The sequence below is a fragment of the Saccostrea cucullata genome, unplaced genomic scaffold (genome assembly GCF_032062105.1).
Source record: "Saccostrea cucullata isolate Sc308-1 unplaced genomic scaffold, CSIRO_AGI_Scuc_v1 ctg196, whole genome shotgun sequence".
NCBI classification, from domain to species: Eukaryota; Metazoa; Mollusca; class Bivalvia; order Ostreida; family Ostreidae; genus Saccostrea; species Saccostrea cuccullata.
In genome coordinates, this window is record NW_026933558.1 from 209,900 (window position 1) to 237,667 (window position 27,768).

Consider the following 27,768-nt stretch of genomic DNA (forward strand, 5'->3'; position numbering starts at 1 on the left):
CGGCATGAAAGCCACAAGTACTCCTTCCAAGCAATATGATTCATTCCAAATGATTCTGGTGATTACAAATCAAAGAATTTAATGTTATATGTCTTCAATAAAAGACATGATCCTGTTATATTTACATTTTCAATTGTTTTCTCTGTGATAACTCTTTGAGAGTTAGTTGATTTGATTTCTTGATAATTCAAATGAATTGTAACTTTCATCAAGCAAAAGGTCAGGAGCTAAGGAGGCCTATAATTATTATTATGCATGTAAATCTCCTGCAGCTGTCTTTGTATCTTTATATTCAAGGACTATTGAACATTGACAATGGAGGCCTCCTGTAATTGAAATCTATTAGACATTTTTCAATCTAATGTAAAATTGTATTTCACAAATAAATTTAATTATAAGGAATCATTGCAGTACTTTTGGGTATGCCAGGGACATCAACAACAGTTGAAAACATTGGATAATTTACACCTAGCTTTTAGTCTTCTAATCATGGGTACAAATAGCTTAAATGGGAGCAGACAGCATGCTATATGTCAATTTGAAAATAATACATTAAAAAGGACCTTACAAATTACAAATAAGCTCGGATAAGTTTGACTTTGAGCTGCTTATTAAGCTAAGACCAATTTTATTAAAAATATACTCAATAATTTTCAGAGGATGGATCGCTTTTATTCATTTTAAAAGCCATAAATATACATATATCAAATAAAAGAAAATTAGTAAATCACATTCTGCTATAAAACTATTCATACCAGATACATGTACATGAATGCAATTTACAACAATAAACATGAGATTTCAGACTGAGAAATATACACAATTTATTTACACATCTCTCTATAATTGTATGAATAATAATCTAAAATTATGAAGGATATAAGGGTATGTTCATGTTTGCTTCACCCTCTGATATATGAGAAAAGTCAATTTCTCTGAAACAATGAACTATATGTTAGTGAGTACAGTATGTTTCAGTTTAAATAAATACAATGTATACCTAGTATACAAATGTACATGTATCAAAGCAGAAAAACAAAAAAAATGTGCCATAAATGATTGGTCCCCACTGTATACAAACAAAAAACTGAATACATTTGGATTGAGTATATATAGACAATTCTCTTAATTATATTTTCTTTCAAGGTCAACAAAATCTTTTCTGAACACACGTACTGATAATAAAAAAGTATCTCCACTCTAACTCCTCAGTTAGAAGTACATGTATCAGCTGCAACTCTTCTTAATCAACATTAAATCAAATAATTTAATCAATGTTTATAAGCTAAGCATATTCCTAATTTTATGTTAGATTCTTGACAAATAGACCAGAAATGCTATATATGTCAATATCTGCATGTACATATGTATTTTTGGCTATGTAATACATGTGCTCTTGACAATCAAAGTTTTGAGATAACTACATTTATCACAGTTACTAGTCATCTCTAAAAAAAAAAAGATATGGAATGTGCTCTCTGGTAAATCATCTTTTTTACTTTCACTGAATTTGCTGTTTAAATTTTATAAAATAGTTTAGCTTGCTACAGTGTTAAAATAAAGCCAAAACCTAGCAAGATTGAAGTTAAATTATATATAACTGTTAATAAACCTCTTTTCAAAATTAAAATAATTAACTAAACATGATGTAAAAAGATATATTAATTTTTTTAACATAGATTTATTAATTAATGCAAATATATATATGTATTGTATACAAAGGCTTCTGAAAAAAAAGGATTCAATGAATGCACTTCGAAAAGAGAGCACTTGCAGTGCTGAACACTTCAACATAAATAATACCAGAAAATGAAAGATCTTTGGACTGTCTTGTGAGCCCTGGGCAATGGATATAAAGATAAAACTCTGCTAACTACTTGATATGTGACAAACGTGGCCGGCTCGACTGAAGAACTTGCGTAATGTGGACCTCATTTCCAATTTCAAGTCAAACATGATGACATCGCACATTAAGTTGTAATATGCTGCTGCATGAACTTTAAACTACAAAATATTTAACATCATTTTATTTCCAAATTTTGTTCAAAAGCATTTACATACATTTGTAAATATGCATGGTGAAAGAAAAAAAATTAAATTAAATTTTAGCCAATATATGACATACAGTGTACCCTATCATTCGGAGTTTGAGGAGGCATTAGTGACTTACCCTATCATCTGTGAGTTTGGGGGGAATAAATGACCTACCTTATCATCTATGAGTTTGAGGACTAAGTAACTTATCATGTCATCATTGAGTTTAAGGAGAACTAAGTGATTTATCCTATTATTAGTAATTCTGTCGAGAACTAAGTGACTTACCCTATCGTCTGTGAGATTGAGCATGTTTATGTCTTAACCTATCACCTGTAAGTTTGAGCCTGTTTATGACTTACCCTATCATCTGTGAGTTTGAGCCTGTTTATGACTTACCCTATCATCTGTAAGTTTGAGCCTGTTTATGACTTACCCTATCACCTGTAAGTTTGAGCCTGTTTATGACTTACCCTATCATCTGTGAGTTTGAGCCTATTTATGACTTATCCTATGGTCTGTGAGTTTGAGCATATGACTAACCCTATCAACTACAAGTTTGAATCTGATTAAGATTTACCCTATTGTCTGTGAGTTTGAGCCTGTTTATGACTTACCCTATCATCTGTAAGTTTGAGCCTGTTTATGACTTACCCTATCGTCTGTGAGTTTGAGTCTGCTTATGACTTAACCTATCATCTTCGAGTTTGAGCCTGTTTATGACTCACCTATGGTCTGTGAGTTTGAGCGTATGACTTACCCTATCAACTACAAGTTTGAATCTGATTAAAATTTACCCTATTGTCTGTGAGTTTGAGCCTGTTTATGCCTTACCCTATTGTCTGTAAGTTTGAGCCTGTTTATGACTTACCCTATCGTCTGTGAGTTTGAGTCTGTTTATGACTTAACCTATCACCTTTGAGTTTGAGTCTGTTTATGACTCACCCTATGGTCTGTGAGTTTGAGCCTGTTCATGACTAACCCTATCACCTATGAATTTTAGGAGGAGTTTATGATTAACCCTATCTTCTGTGAGTTTGAGCCTGTTCATGACTTACCCTATCACCTGTGATATGAATTGCCCTATCATCTGTGAGTTTGAGTCTGTTCATGACTTAACCTGTCACCTGTGAGTTTGAGTCTGTTTATGACTTATCCTATCGTCTGAGAGTTTGAGTCTGTTTATGACTTACCCTATCATCTGTGAGTTTGAGTCTGTTTATGACTTACCCTATCATCTGTGAGTTTGAGCCTATTTATGACTTATCCTATGGTCTGTGAGTTTGAGCATATGACTAACCCTATCAACTATAAGTTTGAATCTGATTAAGATTTACCCTATCATCTGTAAGTTTGAGCCTGTTTATGACTTACCCTATCGTCTGTGAGTTTGAGTCTGTTTATGACTTAACCTATCACCTTTGAGTTTGAGCCTGTTTATGACTCACCTATGGTCTGTGAGTTTGAGCCTGTTCACGACTTACCCTATCACCTATGAATTTTAGGAGGAGTTTATGATTAACCCTATCTTCTGTGAGTTTGAGCCTGTTCATGACTTACCCTATCACCTGTGATATGAATTGCCCTATCATCTGTGAGTTTGAATCTGTTCATGACTTAACCTGTCACCTGTGAGTTTGAGTCTGTTTATGACTTACCCTATCATCTTCGAGTTTGAGTCTGTTTATGACTTACTGTATCATCTTTGAGTTTGAGTCTGTTTATGACTCACCCTATCATCTTTGAGTTTGAGCCTGTTTATAACTTACCCTATCATCTGTGAGTTTGAGCCTGTTTATGACTTACCCTATCACCTGTAAGTTTGAGCCTGTTTTTGACTTACCCTATCACCTGTAAGTTTGAGTCTGTTTATGACTTACCCTATCATCTTTGAGTTTGAGCCTGTAAGTGACTTACCCTATCATCTGTGAGTTTGAGCCTGTAAGTGACTTTCCCTATCATCTGTGAGTTTGAGCCTGTTTATGACTTACCCTATCATCTTTTAGTTTGAGGAGGCGGGTGATGAGGAGAATCATTAGACTCCCCCAGGCTTCCCTGTGGCTGTCAGACTGAAGTGATAGATAGTACTCCAACGACTCTCGACAAACCCTGAATAAGTCAAAAGTTAAATATCAAGATCTGTTCAAAATGAAATCATTAACCAGCATGCTGAATATATCATTTAGTAGCAAAAATTAACAATTTTTTATCAATAGTCTTAAAAATGTTTAAAATTACATAATTAGTTTAAGTCAAGGAAGAAAATCTAACAGACATTATAAGTTAGAGATTTTCATCACGAAAAAAAATCTTACGTAATGAGCATGTTTTCCACATCTTTCCATGCATCCATTCTGGACTCATCATTATACATTCTAAACAGAATCCTGAACAGACAGGCCAGACTCTGTGTCTCCTGCTTCAGAAGATTCGGTTTGGCTTTCCCACGGAATCCTAAATAAGGAAAAATAAAACATATAAATATTGTACATCCTGTATTTCAATTTCAATTTTAGTTGGGAAAAGTATATTGTTCTTACAGAATAATTTTCTTGGAAGGAAGGAAGAATGCATTCAAATAGTGTGCATGTAAATGTATTACTTGGATGAAGGAGGAGAATGAATATAAAGTGGTTTCATTTGACTTCCAGGGATTAATTACATACCAGCTTTCCAGAGAATGTTCCTCTGCTCATGATTGGAGTTGAAGGCCTTGGCAAACTTGTGGGATTCCAGCAGACAGTCAGCCAGGAGGAAGAGCTGGTCCGAGGCCAGGAACTGGTACATCCCCTGGTCCTCCCTCTGCTGACTGCCATCTTGTAAATCCTCTGTCGATCCTCCCTGATCCAGAGAAATAAAAACAGATGAAAATCATGCATTCATTAATAAATGTTATCGAATATATATATTTAATTAAGCAAATAGACCCAAGCCCCCTTTTCAACAAATAACATGAACAGACCCTCTATAACGATGTTACTGTGACTTGTTTTATTTTTTAAAGCTTTGAATTACTACACGTACATGCAGAATTATACGGGACCCTCCCAATCATAGAAGTCACTAGCGGGTAATGTACAGAAATTCACAATTTTCTGTGTGTCTGAGAGTCATGGCTTTAGTGTTATACCTGAGCAGACACTAGATTTTTATGTGCCTGACAGTCATAACTTTAGTGTTATACCTGAGCAGCCACCAGATTCTCGGCGTCCTCCTTTCTGCTTGTGGCTGGGAAGAAGACAATGTCATCAATTGTCTGGATCAGCTCTAGCTGTACCACACACTTAATCAGAAGGCCCTGGAACAGTTTCTGGTCTGATGACACTTCTACAAGGTAAAAGATATCAAAGCTTTTATTCCTGAGCTTGTTTGAGTGACAAATTGTTTCCTAACATACAATACATGTATAATGATGGAAGCAGTAAATGAAAAGACTTGTCACAGAGTTGAAGGTGTATGTTGCATCAACCAACATTTCTCTACATGCTACTTTACAATTTACTGACAATATTAAATTATTTTGTAAAATTCTGTACTCACTAGAACGAGGTATTTTGTGGTCTCTGGAATCCTGGGATATTGTGCTGTTGACACTGTGGTTACTGTCTGCCCTCACTAGTCCTCGGCTATCATGACTGCTGTCCATGGAAACTGCATCCTAAAAGTAAGATTTTTACATATTACTACATAAAATTGGGGTCCTGCATTTGCCAAAACATTCTCAATTGCCTCTTTCTTCTGTTGTTCTATGTGGAGATTGTAATTTTGACTGATCTCACTCTTATTCAGATTGTTGATGACTTTACCTGACTTTCATCAGCATCAAGCTCTGAGTCTCGGCTGGACACCATAGAAGTTGACTCTGCTGTATCAGGTCTCCATGTTAACAAACTGAAATAAATGCCATTATGATACTTATTTCTCATCACATGCATGTACTTTTAAAATGATTGCCAATAATTTTTTTGATAAGTGCTGCACATATTTGTGTTTTCTCTAGGACAACTTTCGGTTCACTCTGTCCTTCTTACCTTGTTGGAATAGTGGACCTAAATATATCCAGCATACAGGAGCAGGTCTGGTGCCAGACCTCGGGTGAGAACTTGGACCCGTTAGAGATGACCAAGTTCTCCAGGCAATTCGTCCCAGACCGGGCCAGCTGTTCGTTGTCCTGCTTCACGCACCAGTGGAGCTGATTGTACAGCTCAGTCAGTAACACAGGACTGAGGATGGTGTAATATTGGGTAAAAACATCCACGATGGCATACAGGGCGTGATTACAGGTGGTCGTCATCCACTCAGCCTTCTGTAAGGAGAAAAAAAAAGAGTGTTTCAGAACATGATAGACTGTGAGATCATCATCGGGTAGCCAATAGGGTAAATTTTTCTCTATCAATGGCAATCTCTAACAAAAGTGGAAGTTAGAAATGAAATTCTAGCAAACTTAGCAAACCACTGAGGCCTTAAAGGCAAAATCTAAGAACAATCTTTACTGCAGATGTAAATTTTATATAGGAAATGTTTATTACTTAAAGCTTTTTCATTTATCACCATCATCCAGAATAAAACTGTTTGCATTGCATACAGAATTTTAAACGGTTTAATTTATGTAATGACCACCTGTGAGTATCAATAGATGAACATGTATTTATAAGTTACCAGATTTAATTACACTTAGTATGCTGAACTGTACACTTTTTCTTATACTTGCCCGTCAATATTTCCACATATCTAGTATTTTAGGAAGCAATTCAACCAAATTAATTTCTAATGAATTGTAAAACAATTTTTCATAAAATCATAACTGACATAATTAAACTAAAATTATACCTGACATAATTCTACATTGGGGCATTCTTTGTGCCATTCTAGGCAAAGCTATGCTAACCATTAAAACTTAAACACATTTAACATACATGAACATCGATCAACACCATACAAAGACAAGCCGATATGTCTTGCACTGTTTAAATATGATATTACATGTATTAGCTTTCTAAAGAGACTGCAGCATAATAAGCAGAGCATGCTTTTAGTTTTATTCACTGCCAAATAAAATCATGACTGAATTACAGAATAACTCAGCAGCTGTTGCACAATCAGCTGATAATTAATTTATGGTGACTTTTACCTGAAAACCTACATTCCACCATAGCCCACACAAAATAAGAGAACTTAACTAACAAACAGACAGACAAACCGGAATTAATATCCCCAACTTTCAGTGAAAATGGGAGACAAAAGACCATGAAGTCCTTGCTTTAAAAATTATTTATAGCATTGTTTAAGGATTGGTTTGATCTGCCTCAGAAAAACCTGACAAATTCCCATAACCAACATAAAAAACCAAAAAACAAGAGCAAAGAGCAAAAGGGTGAAAAGAAAATTAAATATTGCTCCATTCACAGCAGAGTTAATATGTATAATTTTTAAAAAAAAATTGTCAGTTTTCAGATTTTCAATAAATACATACAATGCTTTTCTGTCAAAGAAAATCAAAAAAAAGATGGAATAAAAGAACTTGCACGATGCATGAAGAAAGAAAATTACCTCCTCTGCCTGCCAGGTTCAAAGACAAAGAACAAGGCCAATAAAATCAGGTAGAAAAAACACATTGTCATAGAAACAGTAGACATGCATAGTTTTGCTGTCATAGAAAGGTAAATATATAAAATAAATGTTTTTCTTTGAACTTTTCATTGACTATTATGGTACAAATTTCTTAAATGCATTGTGTAATTTACTTGTTCCTAAAGTGTTCTCTAAGATTTACTTTTTAAGTAGTTCATTGCTCATAACAATATTTGTTACAGTACCGATTGTTTCAAAATAGATATTAACAAATCAAAATTATACAATCTGATTTTGTTTAGGAAATAGTAAAAGACCCCTAGTCTAATTTCCTAAAGCTCTAATCTAAAAGGTTTCATACCCAATATATATGAAGTAATCAAAGAGTCAAGGAAAATAGCTACAAGGAATGCCCACTTATTTCTAATATGTCAAAACATCAAATACTGAAACTCTATGTATCAATCCAATGAGTGTTAGAAAGCATTTCTTAGTGTGCACATAGTTTCAATTACAAAGATAGACAAGTAATCAAGGAGCATTTTTAGTGTCCATGCCATTTTTAGTCAGAAAACTGAGCACACAGTGTAATGACTACGTTACCTTGCTTTTAAAGTGCTGTAATAACAATTAATTCATCTTTACTGTAGCTTATTCTTTGATGTATTTGCAAAAAGAGATCAGCAAGAATATGAAAACTGTTTAGCAACAAACCCTCATGGTTTTTTCAAGCTGGCATCTTAGCACTTCAAATAATTATGATAAAAACATAATTTTAAAAACTTTTTAACATGAAAATAATCTGAAATGTTTCAAAGATTATTCATATGTTTAACCTTACAAAAAAGTCAAGTGATATGTACATGTATAAGTGATATGCATGTGACATTAAAATCTCTTTAAGAATATGATGCAAGTGTAAACTGAAGCATTCTCACAAAATGCAATTTATCTTCAGCTTAAACAATATTCTGCATATGATGTCCATGAAGTTTTTACATACATATTACATAACTGAATGAAAAAAATTAATAACTAAGTTATATTTGAAAGCAAAATATGCTAAAGGCCATTTCTTAACCTTCAAAAAATTCTAGTTCATGGTTTTTACATTTTACTTTTTCCACAAGGTAAATATTAAATCTAAGTTTTCTAACAATTAGCATTTAAAAAAAGAAAAGGTTCTGTATCTATTGTAAAAAAAAAAATACTCACTTTCTTCATAATTTTTTCACAAGGTAAAAATTAAATCTACATTTTTTCTAACTATTAGCATTTAAAAAAAAAGAAAATGTTCTTTATCTATAGGAAAAAATACCCACTTCCTTCATAATTTATGCAGTAAAACCCTGACCTACATGTATTAGCATCTACAAAAAGTGTCCAACACAGATAACCCAAGGACAAAGCTGTGGTTTTATGACATATCTACAGGGTGAGCCAAAAGCTGTGTGAAGTTAAGTGCCACAAAACCCTGCACCCTCAGTAAGTTGTTAGTAGATCACCTCTACCAGACTAAGACTGACTTACGCTGACCTCGTTTTGTTGCTCCGGTAACTTCATGTTGTCAAAGATACGGAACACAATCTGGAACAGATCTTTCCACCAATGGCTGGCAAAGCTCTCACCGTAGGTCTTCATAATCTCAAACATCACCGTTAATCCCCTAAAAGTCAGATCATACAGAGGTCACTAAAGAGTACAGAGGTCATCTTTATGTACATAAATGTACAGGTACAGTGTATGTCAATTTCAAGATAGGCAAAATCTAACATTGAATGTTAAGCGATAATGCATCAAATTATTATTACACTGATTGAGAAACATTTCTAAAAATAACTTTTTCATCCCTTTCTGTTACACTTTCTTGTTTACCTGGTCCTAACATCCAGTTTACACCTATTGATTACACAAGACAGTTCAAACAACACTGGAAACCACCCCCTCACCCACACACGATCCTCCTCTGGAATATTTAGATCCTCGCCTCCATGATCTTTGAACATCTACAACAAGAACTTAACATATTAGAAATATACCCAACTTACAAAACAAGCATCTTATACATAGAAAATATATTTTTTGTCTTTTGTATATTGATTTTCTACTTACGTGGGGTTTTTCGGCGACATATTTTGCACAGTTCCTGATCAGCCTAATGGCTTCCATACTTGTATCAGGGAAGGCAGCATTACATGCAAACTCAGAAAGACATTTAACTGCATCTTGGAATGAGTCGATAATGGAAGCAAAATGTTTCTCACATATGCTGGCTGCAGATATAAATCAAACAATTTTTTAAATGCTCTGTACAAGTCGATATCATAGATGAAAATTATTTTTTGTATAAAATTATCTTCAAAGTACAGGTATATGTAAGAGTGCATTATCCCGCTTCAGACAAATTTAGATTTTTTAAAATATATAAAATTACGTCTTCGAGGCAAAGTATTCCGTTCGAAGCGTTGTTATTGTAAATAAAAATGGCAGCAAAGAAACAGTTTACGTAGGTAGTTTAGTTAAATTTCTTGTTACCGTTACGATATTTTATGCTGATTGTTATTGGATTAAAACGTAATATTTTCATAATATGCACAAATATTTTTTTCATATTGAAAAAGGTCTTCAGCGGGATAAATTCGTTACACAGTCAGTTAGTGACCTAATACGGATTCATACAGGGTGTGAAATGGAAATCTGTATTGGGACTCGGCTTCGCCTCGCCCAATACGGATTTCCATTTCACACCCTGTATGAATCCTCAATAACTAATAGTATCCTCAATAATACATGAACTTTTCCCACAGAAAAAAACAATCAAGATGCTAATAACTACACTTCAACCTCATCAGTTTAAAATCAAACCTGTCTACCTTTAGAAAATTATACACAGAGTACTACAGGTATTAGTGCAGAAGTGCATTCCTTATGTTCAGGAAAAAATAAAAAATCAAAGACTCAGTTTGTTAACAAGGAAACACTAAATAACAAAATCATATCATTCCTGTGGTAAGTTATTTTTAAGCTTCATTTTTAAACTTCTGACTCAAGATTTCAAAATCAAACAGGGGCAATCAAATTTATGAAAAGCAAGAAATAAAAATCCTAGATTTTTTCTGAAGAGATGTATCATTAATGGAGCAGACAATCTGAAGTGGAACAAATGTGAATGGGTGCACACACTTCAAATCCTCTATGTTTACCTTTACAGAAGGTGAAGTCATCTGATCCCTTGACAACACCACTGCTGGCAACTGTAGTACAAGGTATTGTACGTGCATTTATAATAAACCAATTTCTACTAACTTACACACTTAGTGAACAAGCTTTTCACATAAATATACATGTATATTTGACAAATTTCTTCAGAATAATGAGCTATATTTTTGACTCATGACTTCAATTAAACAAATGCAAGGAACAAAGTCATACTTACATATAATTCTGCCTGTGGTCTGGAATGCTAGCTCTACAATGCTTTCTTCATGATCAGACTCATGACTTCAATTAAACAAATGCAAGGAACAAAGTCATACTTACATATAATTCTGCCTGTGGTCTGGAATGCTAGCTCTACAATGCTTTCTTCATGATCAGAAGCAGCTAAATGAAACACTCCAAAAATATTCTTCCAGCCAGAACGAATGTTTGCATGTTGGGAGTTTACCATCTGAGCAACACAACGGACCACCATGTCTCTTATAGTGGGAGATCTGTAAAGGAAATTTAAAATTACACTTTTACTATAAACTCTTTCTGTTTGCTAAAGACAGTTGTGCTGAAGATTGTTTACACCATATATACTCACTAGGGATGTCAAATCGGTCAATTTTTAATACTCGATTACTCGGAATCGAGTACGGGTACTCGGTAAAAGTGTAAATAAATATGAACAAGTAACATTGATAACTGTAAAACATTGTTAACTCTTGTAGAAATACAACCACTTTCTCCGATGGGAGATTTACACGTACCGGTAAATCTGATGTAATAATTATGAACACTTCATGCCCGACAGAATTTAATGTAACATTTTTAAAGTCTAATTTATTTATCAGATAAACACAAGGAATAAAAGCATAAATAGTTCACAGATTTTTTTTTAATAATAAGGCCTAGAAAAAAAATATGTTTGTTTCCGCTTTCCCGACCGACCCTAATTTATAGTGCCGACCCTAAATATTTTTTTAATGCTTTTGTCCCATGATGTGCAAGATTTCAGCCAGGGAATTATAGCCTCCGACTATGCAAGCTTTTCAAGATAGAAAGAAGTTTGGGTCACCTTTCTATTATAAGTTAAGTCACAGTAATGCTTGAAAACACCATTTCTTTTGTCATTAATGTTACTTCTATACACGTTTTGATTAAAGAAGCAAAAAAAATTTTTTCAAAAAAAAAAAAAATTGCCTACCTACCTACCCTATATTTTTTCAGCCTGAAAGCGGAAACAAACATATTTTTTTTCTAGGCCTAATCGGCTACGTATATTGTAATGCAACTCTTCGGTTGTGTTTGACGTCCAAGTGATCAGTCATCAGAGCTACATGTACAGTATCAACTTGATCAAGTTCTCCTATAACAGAGCGGATTAACGATCTAAGTACAGTTTTTCGATCCTATATTTTATAGTATTACGGGACGGTATGTTGTAGTTTGATCAACGATGGACATCATTTTTTTAAAGCCTTTGTCTTCAACCATTTGAATTAATTGGCATGCAATCAAACGCAACCATATCAACAATCCGTTCGCACGTGTAATATCATCTGTCTCTTTTCCCGAGAATTTACGGCTTCTTGGAGAATTGACTAAATTATCTAATTTATTTAAACATGATAGACCTTAAACGATGTTCAGTGAAAACAAATCATTAAAGCAAACAAAAAATAAGGGTAGAAGACAGCCAAAGGTGAGAAAAGCCAGGTAACAGGTGCTTGGTCACGATAATTACTGTATAAACACTGCCACGGGTGATAACGGTCATTTAAAGGCATAGGAAACCCTAATTACAGTATGTACAACTGCAATGAATGTTTTACTTTTCAAAACCAATGTTTTAATGCATTAATAAATGAGCTTAGATACATTCAAAAATATACATCCGAGTAATCGAGTACCGATTTTAGTATTCGATACTCGGACGTTTGATCGAGTACCCGGTTAACACAGCCTTTTTTTTGGAGTTAAATTTTGGAACAATACTCATTGTCCGACTTTAAAGGTGAGTTATAAAAATACTGGTATTTTAGAGAGTCAATCCCCCTAATATAAGCTGAAAAAATACAACAGACTTGTAGGATAGTATATACAGTAATACATGTAATAAGCAATCAAGACCCTTTCTTATACATGGTGTTCTAATGACATTACTTTTCACTAATTATAAATATGAATATGTACAGGGATTCACAGCCTAAAAGCACTTCTTCTGACCTGTTTCTTTTCATAATATGTTCGAAAGGCCTGAGAAAGTCTTTCTGGAAGCGGAAGTTGGCAAACTCTCCTTTTTCTATGAACTTCATAGAAAGCTGTCTCAGGGAATCCACAGCAAAAAAAGCAATGTCTTCATTGGGATTACAGCCCACCTGGAAAAAACAAAAACAAACATGATTCAAGGGTGTTCAATGAAGGCATAAAATATGAATTGTAACATATGCATACATATTTAGCAAGGTTTCATATCCATTTCTTATTTTCAGAATAAAAAAAATAATTAAATAATTTACAGACTTTATGTCTCAGAGAAATTTTTTATTCTTATTATTTTGCCTTGTGAATTTCACATGAAAAGAACATTATGGAAACATACATGTACATATATGTGTGAGGTAAAGTTCTTTATACACAAAATTCATGTGAATTTGATGTTAACTTTTTAGAATTTGAAATTCATGACTTGGTTGTGTATACTGACCTTATTAAAGTGATCACCTATGATCTGCCAGATCCTTGACCACTGCAATCTAATACGCCCCATGTTATAGTAGGAAATCTCTACTATCTTTGTCAAGCTGAACATCCGTGGGTGATTCACATTGGAAAGTTCATCCATAGATACTTGACAAAGAGCCTTTACAAACTCCACTACAAGTAAAACGTGAAAAATTGCATGTCTTGTCATGAAATAAAGGTAGAGAATATATTTTGTATAAATTTTATTTAACACTAAATTATCTTTAAAAGTTTTTTTAACATCACATTTCCAGATAAAGTACTGCAGATTCTCAAATATACATGACCATGTACAGTGTACATGTTTGTACCATTTGCAGAATAAATTAATTGTTTATTTTTATGGTACTGAAAGCCATGTAAATTCTCTACATCAAAAGTCCATTGGTGAATTATTGTTCTCTAAGGGTCTAACGGCCATGTACTTGTGTAATATATGGAATCCATCATAATAAATAATATACATTATAGACTAGACATTAGTTGCTCCTTACCTATGGCATCTCCATCCAGTTTGACGGATCCTGTGAAGATCCTATCAACAGCCACCACCACACTCTGAGAGCTCGTCTCCCCCATCTGCTCCTGGAGGTTTGCCAGTCTCTTAGAGTCCAGACCACCCTTAGCTATCACTGAAAAATGTATATAAGATATCCATGTGTACATACTCCAGAACATCGCTTTTTTTAATTCCATCCATGGATCACTCACATACCAATTTATGGATGAAAAGAAGCTAAAGAGACATGATCATTTTTAATTTTTTTTTTTACCTTCTGGGTCAAATGCCTCCAGTGGATGCCCTGCATTATGTATTTCCCTTTCCCTATGATGACCTTTGTTTGACCTTGGTTTCACTCCAGTACCAATTAACTGGGCAAGTTCTAGTTGTGAAATGCATTTTGCAATCTATAATTAAAATCACATGATACAACTTTAAATTCTCATTGATGAGCATAACAAAGACAACATATGGTCTCTCATTCAGGTATTGCTTAGTCCTTTTATTAAATGACCTTTACCTCTAGCCAGGATTTTCCCAGATAGTTGCCGTCTGTGTGAGCCACAGAGATGAGGGTTTTGATTGTATCAATGTTCTTGGTTTTCATGTCTGTCAGTGATGAGGAGGCGGTGAGAAGGGTAAACCTGGCTAAAGCCTGCACATATGCATCTCTCTCCAGCTAAAATGAACAATGTGAATTTATTTGATACAAATCCTAATTTAATTTTATTGAATTTAGAATTATATTGCTTACAGACATGCATGTATACCAGTGTGTCAGAATGAATTAGATTTTTTTCTAGAAAGACATTACTATGCATATGTAAAACATGTTTCAATTAAATAGCATAATTTGGGACAGAAAAATGGCTGGCTTCCTGGTTCTGGACTTAATAATTTTGACCTGTGCTCACTAAACATTCTGTTCAAACAGTTCAGTTATGGTACTTGTAAAATGGTAACTAAAACTGGTACCAGCAACGATTAACTTAATTTTCCTACTGACCAACAAAAATTCTGGTTCTACTCTACTCACCTCCATGTGAAATATACAAGCTATTCTAATGGCACATCGTATTCCATCCAAGCAGAGAGTGGCAATGTTAGAATCATCACAGTCTTGTAGTCCCACACTGAATGCAGCCAAAAATGGGGTCCAGGCCATCTGACAGAAGTCAATACAAGTTCATATATTCACAACATTTATCACATGGAATTTCAATAAAAAGACAATAACTTGAACAGATGTAGTATATCTATTACAGAATACATACAGCACTGAAACTAGAATTCTGACCTTAAACATTGGTCGAACATGTTCAAAGTGTGTGGCACTGGTGAAGTTTGATTGGACGTGACTGACACTCTCCATTAAAGCTTTAGCCGTGCTGGCCATCTTGTCCATCTCCACATTATACAGCAGACGACGCTGCTTGTCACTGGTGATGTCACCTAGCAACCAATCAAATTGCAGTTTTCAAAAATTTAAATGAAGCATTTAACATACCATTCCAATCAGTTTAATTCTCTGCATTTAAGAATATTAGGAGAGAAAACTATTAAACCATGAACTTACGAGATGACTTATTTGGTTTGACTCCACCTACAACCTTCATTTTGATTTCATTCCCCGCGATCTCATCATAGATCTGTGATAAATATTCCTCAGGAAGATCTTTGCTGTCATTAATGCCCCTGTTCATCTTAATATACTGTTCCTTTGTCATCTTATGGATTACCTATTGAGAACAAATAGCTCCATAATAGATATTCCTGTGTGCAAGAAATAAAAGCATACTGGATATTTTATTTTAGATGTACATCTTGCATATTCTAAAATCCCAGTATTACTTTTAAAACCTGAATATTTGTACTATGTACGTACAGGTAGCTCCAGTCACATTTTCCAAAGGTATTATCTAGAATATTTATTTACAGCTATGCATTTCAACAGATTTTTTTCTTGGGAGGGTTGGGGTTGGTCCCTGAATTGTAACTGTTTGCATATTCTATATCTAGCAGTCTGTGTAAAACTCAACATAAACCAAACACTACTTTATGAAAAGACAACTTTTTTTAGCAATCATTTAAGAACTTGCACCAAAAATAATTCCCCCATCCCTCCCCACTTAGATCTACCGAGACGGAAAGGAGAAAACAAAATGGAAAAGAAGAAGATGTTTACCTGTGGACTGTGGAGGTCTGTGGTTAACATGATGATGGAGTAAGCTAACACGTATGCTGTATCGGCACTAGCAAACAGGTTCGTGCTGAAAAAGATAATATTAACAACATTAATGACTATGTACAGTATTTTAACTTTTACATGGAAAACATTGTTCATTATTGCAAATTAGTTTGTTCGTTTTGATTGATTAAACTTAGCAACAGATATTAACTTACTATTTTGACATAATAACAAATACACATGTAGGTGTTTTCTTTTATAGAATTTTTCATGCATTTCCGAAAAAAAATATTTATAGATAGTGACATACTTGGAATTGCAAACACAGTAGCGAGAAGCAAACTTTTCCATCAGTCTGTCAATTTTCTGGGCTTCCCCTGGTAGCCGAAATCCTTCTAGAAATCTTCGCAGGGCAGATACAAAGTCCATTTCTTGAAAGCGCAGCTGGTCCACATAAGCATACATCACCTCCTTGTTGAACCTGAAGAAAATTTACACAATAAACAAATTTATTTGTATTTCAATGTCTGTGAATAGGATTTATGTTGAAGATCAAAAGTTTTTAGCAACTTACTTTTCATTCTCTCCTAGAAAATCTCCAATAACAGTCTAAAAATAAACAAAAATCACAAAATTAAAGTTCCTCAGCATTTCAAAAATCTTCTCTTAGTCAAAAAAGCTATTTAATCTCCTTAAAAATTGCTTAGCAAAGCAAGTTTGACAAACCTTATCTAATCTTTCATCTGAGTGAAAAAATTCAGCAATATCATCTGGGGTACTTCCCAGCATCCCATGCTCCTGTAAATACTGCAGACCTCTTTTTGGTTTCTTGTTAAACCTTTAAAATAAATAAATTCTTTACTGTACTCTAATCAAAGCAAACTGTGCTGTATAAAACATAAACATTATGTGCTGTTTAAAGGGGAATAACTCTAGCTAAATTGACAGAGATTTGTTCTAAACTTCAGAAAAATCAGTTATCAAAAAATAAATAGCTTTTCTATCTCAAGACCCCTATGCATTTCATTGTATCAGAGTATCACATTCAATGTAAGTGGCTATTTCTTACATATCAATGCCTGTTTCCATTATCTCTTTCTGCTGTTTCTGAGTTTCGAACTGTTCAGGATTATCTAGCGGAGTACTAGGTGTCTGTGCACCATCATTGGTATTCAGTGAGTTCACACTGCCATAACTTGTCATAGTACCCTTCCCAGAGTCACTGTCTGTCTCTGTGCTGGGCATATTTTCTTGACCTACAAAAGAAAAGTCATTTTCATGTTTAATTGACAACAACCCAGATAATACAATGTAACTAAGCTAATCAAGTAAACAATCGATCACAGATTGAGGCTAAGATAATCCATGTGTATATGTAGCTATCACAAAGACAATTTTGGTGAGAAGTGTAAAGAAGTAAAGAAGGCTCACCTAAATTGGACTGAGAGTGTGGATTGACATAAAGATCCTTGCTCCATTCAACCATACACTTCAGAACTGACACCAAGCATTCCAGGCCTTTGATTCTAATGCTCTTTTCTTGAATTGGAGTAGCACCTATAAAGAGTACACATTATTACTTATTTTCAAAACTCTTAATTAATGAAATCTTTTCAATTTTGTGCCCTACTCATGCACTTTAGGTCAGTTATACTCAGTAATATCCAGCAGAACAATTTTTCAGGCTCTTCAATCCAACTTGAATGTTAAATAATGTTGATTATCTTTACTTGTACAAGATGACATATCACAGCTTGGTTGCATAAAAGTAACAATTTAACTTATCACGAAAAGTCTATTTACATGTATACCAGCTGCAATAAGGTCATATGTTTCCATCTACCAAATAATAAATTAGTTTACAAATAAATGAGAACGTTTTCAATTTCTGGTTTTCTCTAAAGATTCCTAAAATCTCTGACTAGTTGCATGTATACAAATCCATAAAATTGCACACTTTCAGACCAATGTTAATTTTTTTACTACTAGTGTACAAGTTCTGTAAGCTCCGTGAATATTTTTTCATGAAAAAAACTGCAAACCTGCACAAATTCTTGTCAGAGCCTGAATGACCATCCACTTGTGCTCAAAAGAACTGCTTGGTGTCTCCAAGATATACAGAAATTCACAATGTCTAAATCTACAGTTTATGTTGGCTAAGGGCGGTTTTATACGATAGAACGCTTATTACGTTGTAAATTCAAAGCACAAAACCATTTCTTAACAAAACTATAAATATAAAAATTTTGTCCACACAGTGTTGCATGAGACACTAAATAAACATTGGAACACCTGTGCTTTGAGAGAAACTTACAGGGCAAGGTGATTAGTCTTGATTGCACCCACCTGGACTGTTCCAGCGAGCCCAGTAGATTTGGAGACGTGCCAAAGCCGTTGTTAAACCATTAAAGTTAACTCATAAATCTAGCTTCTTCTTTATCTATCACTGTAATTTTTTTTTTAATTCTTTTATTCTTTATTTCATACTTAGTTTAATAAATTAATTAAATAAATAAAAGGTTACATTTAATATTATGCATATAATTATATGTTGTACACAGGTACACATAATGTGTAATTTCGTTTGCAAATAAACTGTGTGAATTAACAGCTTGGGTATCAAACATCATTAGGACAAAATTTGAACTCCACTACAAACGTTTTAACAGCTTGGGTAGTGGCTAGGACTACCTCTCAGTTGTCAGCAGAAATACAAATCGATAATTGCTGTGCTAATTGACCTCTGTTCAGTAATTAAAAAAAAAATATTTTGACAGATTGCTTGTCTATTTACTTTGACCTTTTTATTTGAATAAAAAAATGTTGCTGTTTATTTAGAAATGACTTTTAATTGAATACAAAGAGAATAAAATAATCAGAATTTTGGTTGTTGTTTATAAAGAAATGACTATGACTACGAAGACATTGAAATTTTCACGAACGCATTATCTGGACAGAAACGAAAGTGAAAGTATATGTTGCAGAAAATGGCGGCAATGAAAAGAAGATTGTCGAAGTTTCTATTAAAAATTGTGCACTATGCTTTTACTATGATGGAAAAACAAAAATAGACATGAAAGTTACATGTATCAATGAATTAAGTGTATATAGCATATTGGTTAAGAATTTGAGCATAAAAAGGAGATGGAAGGTAAAAATACACCCCATACAATCACACGTTTTCCAAACGATGTTTTACTGGAAGAAATGCCCTCGGTATTACGATATTTTACCGTAACAAAGTGATCAAATAAATACCAGTACTTTGAAAATGCCCAGGTAAGTAATATATTCCTTACCTGAAATATGCTATTCTAAAATTGCTGTAATAACCTGCTGATGTCAATAAAATATGTAGTATGAAATATTTTCCATGAATGGCTTATAGAATATTTTACCTCAATTTGCATCTTCAGATGCTGTTTGAAGTTTGACAACAGGGTGAGGAATATGGCCAGGGACAGCTCAAACACTTCTGGGACTGAGCTGACCCCGTTTTTGGACAAAGCCACACACAAGTACTGTTTTATGGCATTAATAAACATCTCATTAGTTTTGAAGACTGGTCCAGCATTTTGTAGAATGGATAATAGAAGTTGTAACGAAAGGGCTTTAGAGCGAAGCTCATGTGACCTGTAATAAAAAGAAAGTTAATTAAAGAAATATTTTTTGTAAAACAGAGATTTTTTTTAAAATTGTAATTGAAATGTCTTTTGATTCTTACTTTGGATCTGGTGGTCCATCAGCCAAAGGTTTCATGGACAATTTACAAAGACTTCTGAACACAAGGAAGGCATCCTTCTGAAGAATGTGACTAAACACCCCCTGTGTCACCTCACCGTCCACATTGCCAGATACTGCAAAATTAATACATTATAATGTCAATTTGATTACCCTGCTTTGCTTCTGGATATTTTTTTTCTAAACTGCAAATGGAAATCAAAATAATAATTTACTTATTATTTTTATTAAAGGTATAAGAAATCAGCATAGAAATTCTAAGCCAAAAAAATCTTCATGCAAAGAAAAAAACATCATGCTTATAAAATCTTTGTGTATTAGTATTTATAAATATTATAAATAAAACTAAGGAAGAAGGCTTGTAATATAAAGAAAGGTCCCGATTACCACTGAGATTGTCTTGGTTATCAGATATATTTGTAGGTGGGGCCTGCTCAGAACTTTCTGGCTGGCTACCAGTTTCTGTTGGAGAACCAGTTTCTTCAGGTGTCAATTGGTCTGTATTTTCTGCACCAAAGTTAATTCACAAAAATACAATCCTGTGAGTTGTAAAGCTTGTTCTGCATTTTTAAAGCATTAACATTCATATTTGAGACTAATCTAAAAGGATAATTCTATAGGTAAGGATAAACATGCTTAAATACAAATTTTGAAAGTGGCTATACAGTACTTGTGTTCATTTTTAATATAAGCTATGTACGTATATATATCATGTATATTGAAGCTGATAATGTTTATTCAAGCTTTGAAGTACATGTATACGCTATTGGTATATAGATTTCAGAACATCTTTTTTCATTGCAAATATAAAGCAACATATTCTAAAATTCAATTATTTAATAATGCAGAAGATAAGGACAGAAGGGCAACTTCTAAAAGAATGTTTATACTTCTTTTCAAAGCACCATACTGTTGCAATGGATTTATCAAAGCTGATGAAGATAAAACTAGTTGAAAATCAAGATTCTGAAGCATTCACAGCAAAAAAGCAACCACCTCAAAAAACTCCCTTCCACTACTTTCTAGAGTGAAGGTCACAGCTGTCAATCATACCTTTGTTGGGCGTGTCCTCTCCAGTCACCTGACTAATCATTTCCTCCAAAACTTCCTGTACAACCTCTAGAGGTGACTCCTCCTTCTCCTCCTCCTCAGTGGTTTCATGTCTCTCATCATCTCCTTCTAAAAATTCAATTTATTATCAGAACAGCAAAAAAAAAAATCAAAAGCCTGAAAGGCTTCAATGGCGTCGAACAAGAAAAACAATTTCAAAAGATCTGCAAATAGGTCAAGTGAGTGACTCCGGTAACATAATGATAAAATTAAAAAAAAAAATAGTCTTAACACAAAGACAGTATAGGGCCTGATCGCCTTGTGTCCTTTATAGGGTTCGACACAGACATCGTCAGAAATGTCCATCCTCTATATCAATCTACCAGGTAATTTCTTTTCAGTCAATCGAAGACTTATGAAGGGTTTCATAAATTATTTTAATTAATTGCCATTGTCAGAGTGTTGTTCTGTTGTATAGTGATTGCATCTTAACTACAACCATGACTCTAATGTTACAAGTATGATCGACTTACGATAATAAATGGAGGAAATGGATAATTCTGAAATACAGGCATTACTTTAATATCGTAGGTTGTTCGGCTAAAATTGGATTGAAGATCGTAAAAGTAAAGCTAACATTAAGAAATTCAATCTCTATAGTCTTGTTGTATTCGTGTTTATTTTGTAATTATTTTACCGTATTTAAATTTGTTTGTATTACTCAGAGACATATACGTCTCTGAAACATAATCGGTCCAAAAATGTGATTCATGTCATATTCGACAACCACCTCTCATAAAATTCATCCGCAACAACCATAACGTTTTTTTGCGTAAAAATTAAACATATCGTTGTTTTGTAGTAATATTAATTAAAGATACAATTGATTTAATTTTATATTCAAGCTATTGTTCATTGTGAACGTTTTAAAAGAAATTGGTTTATAGCTGTTGCTATTTTCTATTGCGGATGCATCCACTGACACATACGGTCGCGTAAACCTGCATGACTGATCCCTAGATGACGATCAGGCAAGCCCGACGCCATAAAAAAGAAGAAGAAGAGACCATCATCCCCTCATCATTTTTGTATTGATGCTTATATTTCTGTTTTAACTCACCTTTTTCTGTCTCCTCCTCTTGTTTTCCTTCCTCCATATCTATTCCTGCATCCTAAAACACAAAATAAATATGTAAATGTAGTCTCCTTTAACAGATGGATTTATAAACATGTAAATTTTGATACACAATTAAACATACCATATTTTTATGACAAATGAATCTGATATAAAAACTCCCCTTAAAAGCTCCTTGCTAGGTCATGATTGATTTTATTTTCAATACAAGGTTAGCTTAAAAGATTACAAAACAAAACTTACAATGTAACAAATTTCTCACCTCTTTTTTAGAACTCTTGCTATCACTTCTTTCCCTTTCCTTTGCTTCCTGGGCCTTGAAAAAGAATTGAAAATGTTTTAAAATCAAAAGCAATTTCTGATTAATTCATTTAAATGAAAATCAATTTTTCATCCTAACACTTACGGCTTGAGCCTCCATCCTTGAGAAGATGACATTAAGCATCTGAGTGAGGGTGGCCTTCGCCGTGGTCTGATTGATCAGGTTTTTACTGGCCAGGTAAATATTGTAACACGTCCTCACTGTCTGAAGCACAGTACCCTCATGTATCTCACAGGTGTTAGAGGTCACCACTGTCAACAGTGCCTATTTAAACACAGAAATGTTACAGACTGTCATATATTTTATAAATGTGCATTAAAAATGAGAAATGTTACCGAACACATCATTTATAATACAAGTCCTATTAAACATTCCATCATGCAATGTGATAGTTACAATAATGAAACACTCATCAAATATTTAATAATGGGGCTATAATATCAAAATTTTGAATGACAAAAATTTCATTATCCTTTTCTTATCAAGATTTGCCCCCTGACCTTGATAATCTGTAGCTGCACCCCTTCATCTGTCTGTGGGCCATGGAAACAGCCACAAATAGTCTCCACGATTCTGTCAATCAGGAGCTTGCCAGGGGTGGTGCTGTCCACTGTGCTCCCAGTGAGGTGTCCATAGGCTATCAGTTTCTGTACAGTAAATAAAGCATGATAATATTTACATAATTTTTAAAATATTACTTAATCTCACAAAATTGACAGCATGACATTATCAGTTTTTAGAATAAAACATACTGAATCTTAATCTTAAACCAAATGAAATGCTTTTGTTCCACACATTCATTAAATCAAATTGATTTAAAATTTCAAATTAATAAATGTTTACAGATCTTTGTTTAATTATATATGGACAATACCTGTAGACAGTCTAATGCTATGTTGACAATCCTGGCACATTTTGATTGGCAAGCTAATTCAAATGGCAGGAAATACTTGTCTGCCTCGACAAATCCTGCTTTCTTGGGCTGCGGCAAGGCTGACGATGACTGGTTCCTGAACAGAAAAGTATTGTTTTAATGTTATAACCATTTAAATTGTATGTGTGAATTTTGTCCTAAGCACTGGTCCAATTGCGGTCAATAGGTTGATAGTAGAAAAAAAATCAGAAATGAATTAGATTTCATCAGCTCCAGAGCTTTGAAACATCAATACATTACAAAGAACATTCAAGCAATAGTACATGTACCGGTATACATAATCTTTCAATGAAAAAATCATTCTTTCTTTTTATCATATATTTTTTTTAAGTATGAACTCTGTTAAGTTTTAACAGACTAGTAAAACTATCAAGTCTTGACCTATATTCTACTACAATGTCGACTGAATTTTTACAAGGTAGTCATACTTTGATTATACACTGTAATTACTTTCCTTTGAATTGAAGAAATTAAATCTAGAAAGTCAAGTAAACCAGAACATACCCATTAGAACTGCTATCATCCTTTAACTCTTCTGAAAAACAAAAATAAAAATATTTAGGTGTTTAAAAAATTTCTCACTTATTTATATATGCCATAATAAAAATTAGAAGTATATTCATAAAAAATATTTATGCATAAAAATGATAATTTGAAGAAGGAAGATATGTCGAAATAACAATGCATTAAACTTACTTCAATTGGACAAGGAGGAAACGTTTCAACTGAAGGTATTATGAGAAATGTGAAAAGGTATTTCAGATCATTGGTTTTACCATCATACCCAAGCGTACTAATGATTAAAGTGCCTATATCAGAACTTCTATCCTTCAACATTACAGACTCAAAACAATATTTTAACTTTCTAAATTTTATTTACCCTTGTTATATTGAAATGTAAAATTTAAGGTAGTCTGATCCTCAGGTTTATAAAATTAGCAATTAAGTAATCAAAAATACTCATAAAAGTATCGCTGAATCTACAAAATTATGTAATTTTGTCCACAGTATTTCTTTAAAGTTTAAGATTAAGCTTAATCATACTATGTATATAGGGAAAATTGCCAAATCTCCAATATTTTTGTAGAAAAAGTGAATTGGGATATCTGCAATGCATTTTCTAATTGCAAATTGACCAACAAATATGTTTTAGGTTTAAAAACGATAGGTATCCAGGCATTCAGAGAAATTGTCATGATTTTCATATTTATTTGGTATTTTTTGTCTTCTATTTCCGTCATATATTCTATAGTACATAGTGTAACAGGCTTTTGCTATCATTGCAAGACACCACAAATCACTTTGTATGTCATATCATGCTAATTTGTTTTCATAATTAAGAAACACTTACTGTATTAATTTTTTTCCTTTTATAGGGTACAAATGTCAACTTTTATAAGACCTTTTCTAAGACTTCCCAAAGCCATTTTCAAGCTTCATTTTGATGCATTTCACTGCAGAACTTAATATGATATTACAGATGATTCTTATTCAGTTTGTTTTCATAATTAAAAATTTGAAAAATTTTAAAGGTAATTGATCATTATTTAAAGATTGTGAGGATCTGATTGATCATTTGACTAATTATATAATAATTATTAATCAATATTAGTTCAACACATATAGTTTGCACTTTAACACAAGTCTTCACAGTGACTAACAACATCTAGCTTCTACAACTATTTATAACATCAGTAATGAGTTTCACATATATAATTCATTCCAGTAAGTTAGTCACTGCAAGCTCTGAAAGCAATGTCTAGTCAAAGAGAAAATTCAGTCTTTGCACATCAATTCAAATGATTTTTTTCAAAGTAACCTCTGGACCCACAATATTTTGCAAATTGCATCTTGTTGCACACTATGTTCTTTTGAGAACAATTTAATTAAAATCAGGTGTTAGATCCGCTCACAGACTTGCTACACTAACATCTAACAACATCCCATAGAGGGTCACATCAAAGGTCAAATTCGGAAAAACTCTAGACTTATTCACTTCAGCAAATATACAATGATTTTGCAGGTGACAATTTGATTAGTTGATAGAATTTGATCTCTGATGTGACCCTCTATCGGGTGTTGTTAGATGTTAGTGTAGTGAGAATGCGAGCGGAGCAGGTCTGACATCTAATTTTAATTAGATTGTCTTGAGATTTGAGAACAACTTAAACGAGATTCCTCTGACTCTTACCACTACTTTATATACTGTGACATGTGCAGGGGAGACATGGCTCCTCTGCACATCACCCACATGTCAAAAAATTTAAAGCAGGGGTAAGAGTCAGAGGAGTCCCAGATTAGAAAACAACAAAAGTTCAAAAGGAATAATCTTATGTTCTTCATTTCAATTTGCACAGCCATTGCTCAGGCTTTGATTTGGTAATGCAACTTTCATACAACGACATGAGACGCCAGAGTCTGGATGTACCAAATATCATGATATGTGGGTTGAAGAGACTGAACTAAGGCCATCCTTAAAAAATTTATTTTTTGCGGTAACGCGCCTCATCATTTTAGGTGTGAGTAGGTAGGTAGGCTTTTTTTTTTTTGAGACAAAATGTCAGAAATAAATTTCGATGATATAGAGGTATTAACTATGTCTCAATTTTCACCTAACTTATCAAACAGGAAAATTAAAGCATTCTAAATGAATTCAATCTTTTATTGCTCAAATATCAGAACACATCAGTTCTTTTTAGGCAAACTTTTTCTAAGAAAGTGACTCTCATCAGCCACGTACCTCAAATAACTGACTCCACACTAATCTAGTGTTTCGGGGGTGTGATATTTACGAGGTTTAAGATTTTGATAGTTTATTAATTAGCTGCAAATCCGCAATCATCCCACGTGGAATTTTGTCTGCCACCAATTTTGTGGCGATCTCGTAAACATCATACCATGTATCTGTAAGGTGGAAGTGACGCACAATATTTCTTTTTTTTTTTGCCTAGTAATTAAGATGATTTTCCTTTAAAATTTACTGTAACTGACAGAACTATTACTATAGAGTCAATATATCCCGCAACCTTCTCGGACGCCATCTCTAAATTTGTAGATCACAAAGACGTTTTAATAGTACTGGGGGTAAGATAAAGCGTCGGTGTAACCGAAACGTAAAAAAAATATCAATCAGATAAGAACGGAAAATGGATACGTAAAAAAAGAAAGATTTTTGAACCGATAAAAAAAATCCAGTCGGATTTTGGTGAGTCGGTCGCGTTACCGCAAAAAAACAATTTTTTAAGGATGGCTTAATAGCGAGCGCAGCGAGTGTCGCGAAGAGAAAATTCAGACTACTGCACATTCATTCGATAGAATTTTTTGACCCAGTAATTTGGACCCACAATGCATCACTTGTTAAAGTACGTTCTCGCGGGAATAGCAGCAAAAGTTCAACTTAAAGTAAACATGCCCTGATTTAATTGGATAAATGTTGAAGATAAATAGTAAACGAAATTAACGTTCTTCATTTACTTTCAGCACTGTTCAGGCTTCTTTTTGGAAATATAACTTACATACAACGTCATTTGATGTCAGAGTCTAGACGTACCAAATGTCATGTGCAGTTTGACGAGCCCGATCTAAATTATAACAAAATAAATATCTGCGCTCGCCATAACGGTCGCACCGTCAACATATTACAATATAGGTATTTGCACTCATCCTAACAGCCATGCCATTAATGTATTAAACTTTAATCAACCTGGTCAATCAGGGACCTATAAGGAACATATATATTGACAATATGCATCCCTGGTTCAAGTAAACATGTCATGTTTATTTTTAAGACAACCCCACTTGGACTATAGTAGATTTCATTTCACAAAAATCTAATCCTTATTTCGCCCAAAATTAGATGTTAAATTGTATGCATATAGTTAGTATGCAGCATGAAAGTCCATGAACGTAGACTATTTGCATTGGGTCTTACCTAGAGCAACTTCACAAGCTTTTTTCAGCTGTGAATGATATGACTTTTTGATCTCCTTGTCACTAAGTATTTTCTCTAATGCACGGGTTAGGAACATATCGTGTGGCTTGGTGCCGGCTGTCATTCTTACATTAAAACATCTGACCACATTAAAGCATGTCAAATTCTATGAAATTAAACAGGTATGTTGTACCCGGTTCCTCCTTCGTCATATTTCTGTCCACCATGACAGCTGTGATCACGTGGTCATGTTTTCGGGTGGTACAGACTTGCTTATAAAAAATATCGTTGCGGCGTTTACATATTGTAGATTTTCAAGATTTCATTTTTTATATTGATAGTCGATAAATATTTTTATTTCTTTGTTCTAGAAGATTACACGACGCATTTACACCGTGGACTATTTAC

At 33.7% G+C, this 27,768-nt stretch overlaps 1 protein-coding gene and 1 long non-coding RNA gene across 3 annotated transcripts in view; one reads left to right on the forward strand and one right to left on the reverse strand.

The window, feature by feature from the left end:
- LOC134238638 (uncharacterized) overlaps nt 1–27,768 on the forward strand; it is a 182,945-nt gene that overhangs the window by 21,025 nt on the left and 134,152 nt on the right. The window lies entirely within an intron of this gene.
- On the reverse strand, nt 651–27,599 carry LOC134238636 (brefeldin A-inhibited guanine nucleotide-exchange protein 1-like). The gene is given in 38 exon segments (XM_062720759.1): nt 651–2,004; nt 4,026–4,143; nt 4,350–4,488; nt 4,701–4,875; nt 5,219–5,361; nt 5,575–5,692; nt 5,841–5,925; nt 6,066–6,340; nt 9,142–9,271; nt 9,481–9,611; nt 9,718–9,878; nt 11,146–11,318; nt 13,039–13,190; nt 13,520–13,689; nt 14,052–14,189; nt 14,331–14,466; nt 14,580–14,738; nt 15,096–15,224; nt 15,357–15,511; nt 15,636–15,798; nt 16,245–16,329; nt 16,558–16,728; nt 16,822–16,856; nt 16,974–17,085; nt 17,317–17,503; nt 17,679–17,876; nt 18,203–18,379; nt 19,639–19,880; nt 19,972–20,104; nt 20,376–20,495; nt 21,042–21,167; nt 22,159–22,210; nt 22,436–22,489; nt 22,580–22,759; nt 22,996–23,142; nt 23,370–23,505; nt 23,934–23,964; nt 27,361–27,599. Coding segments are annotated over 38 exon segments (5,295 nt in total). The 5' UTR covers nt 27,485–27,599; the 3' UTR covers nt 651–1,869.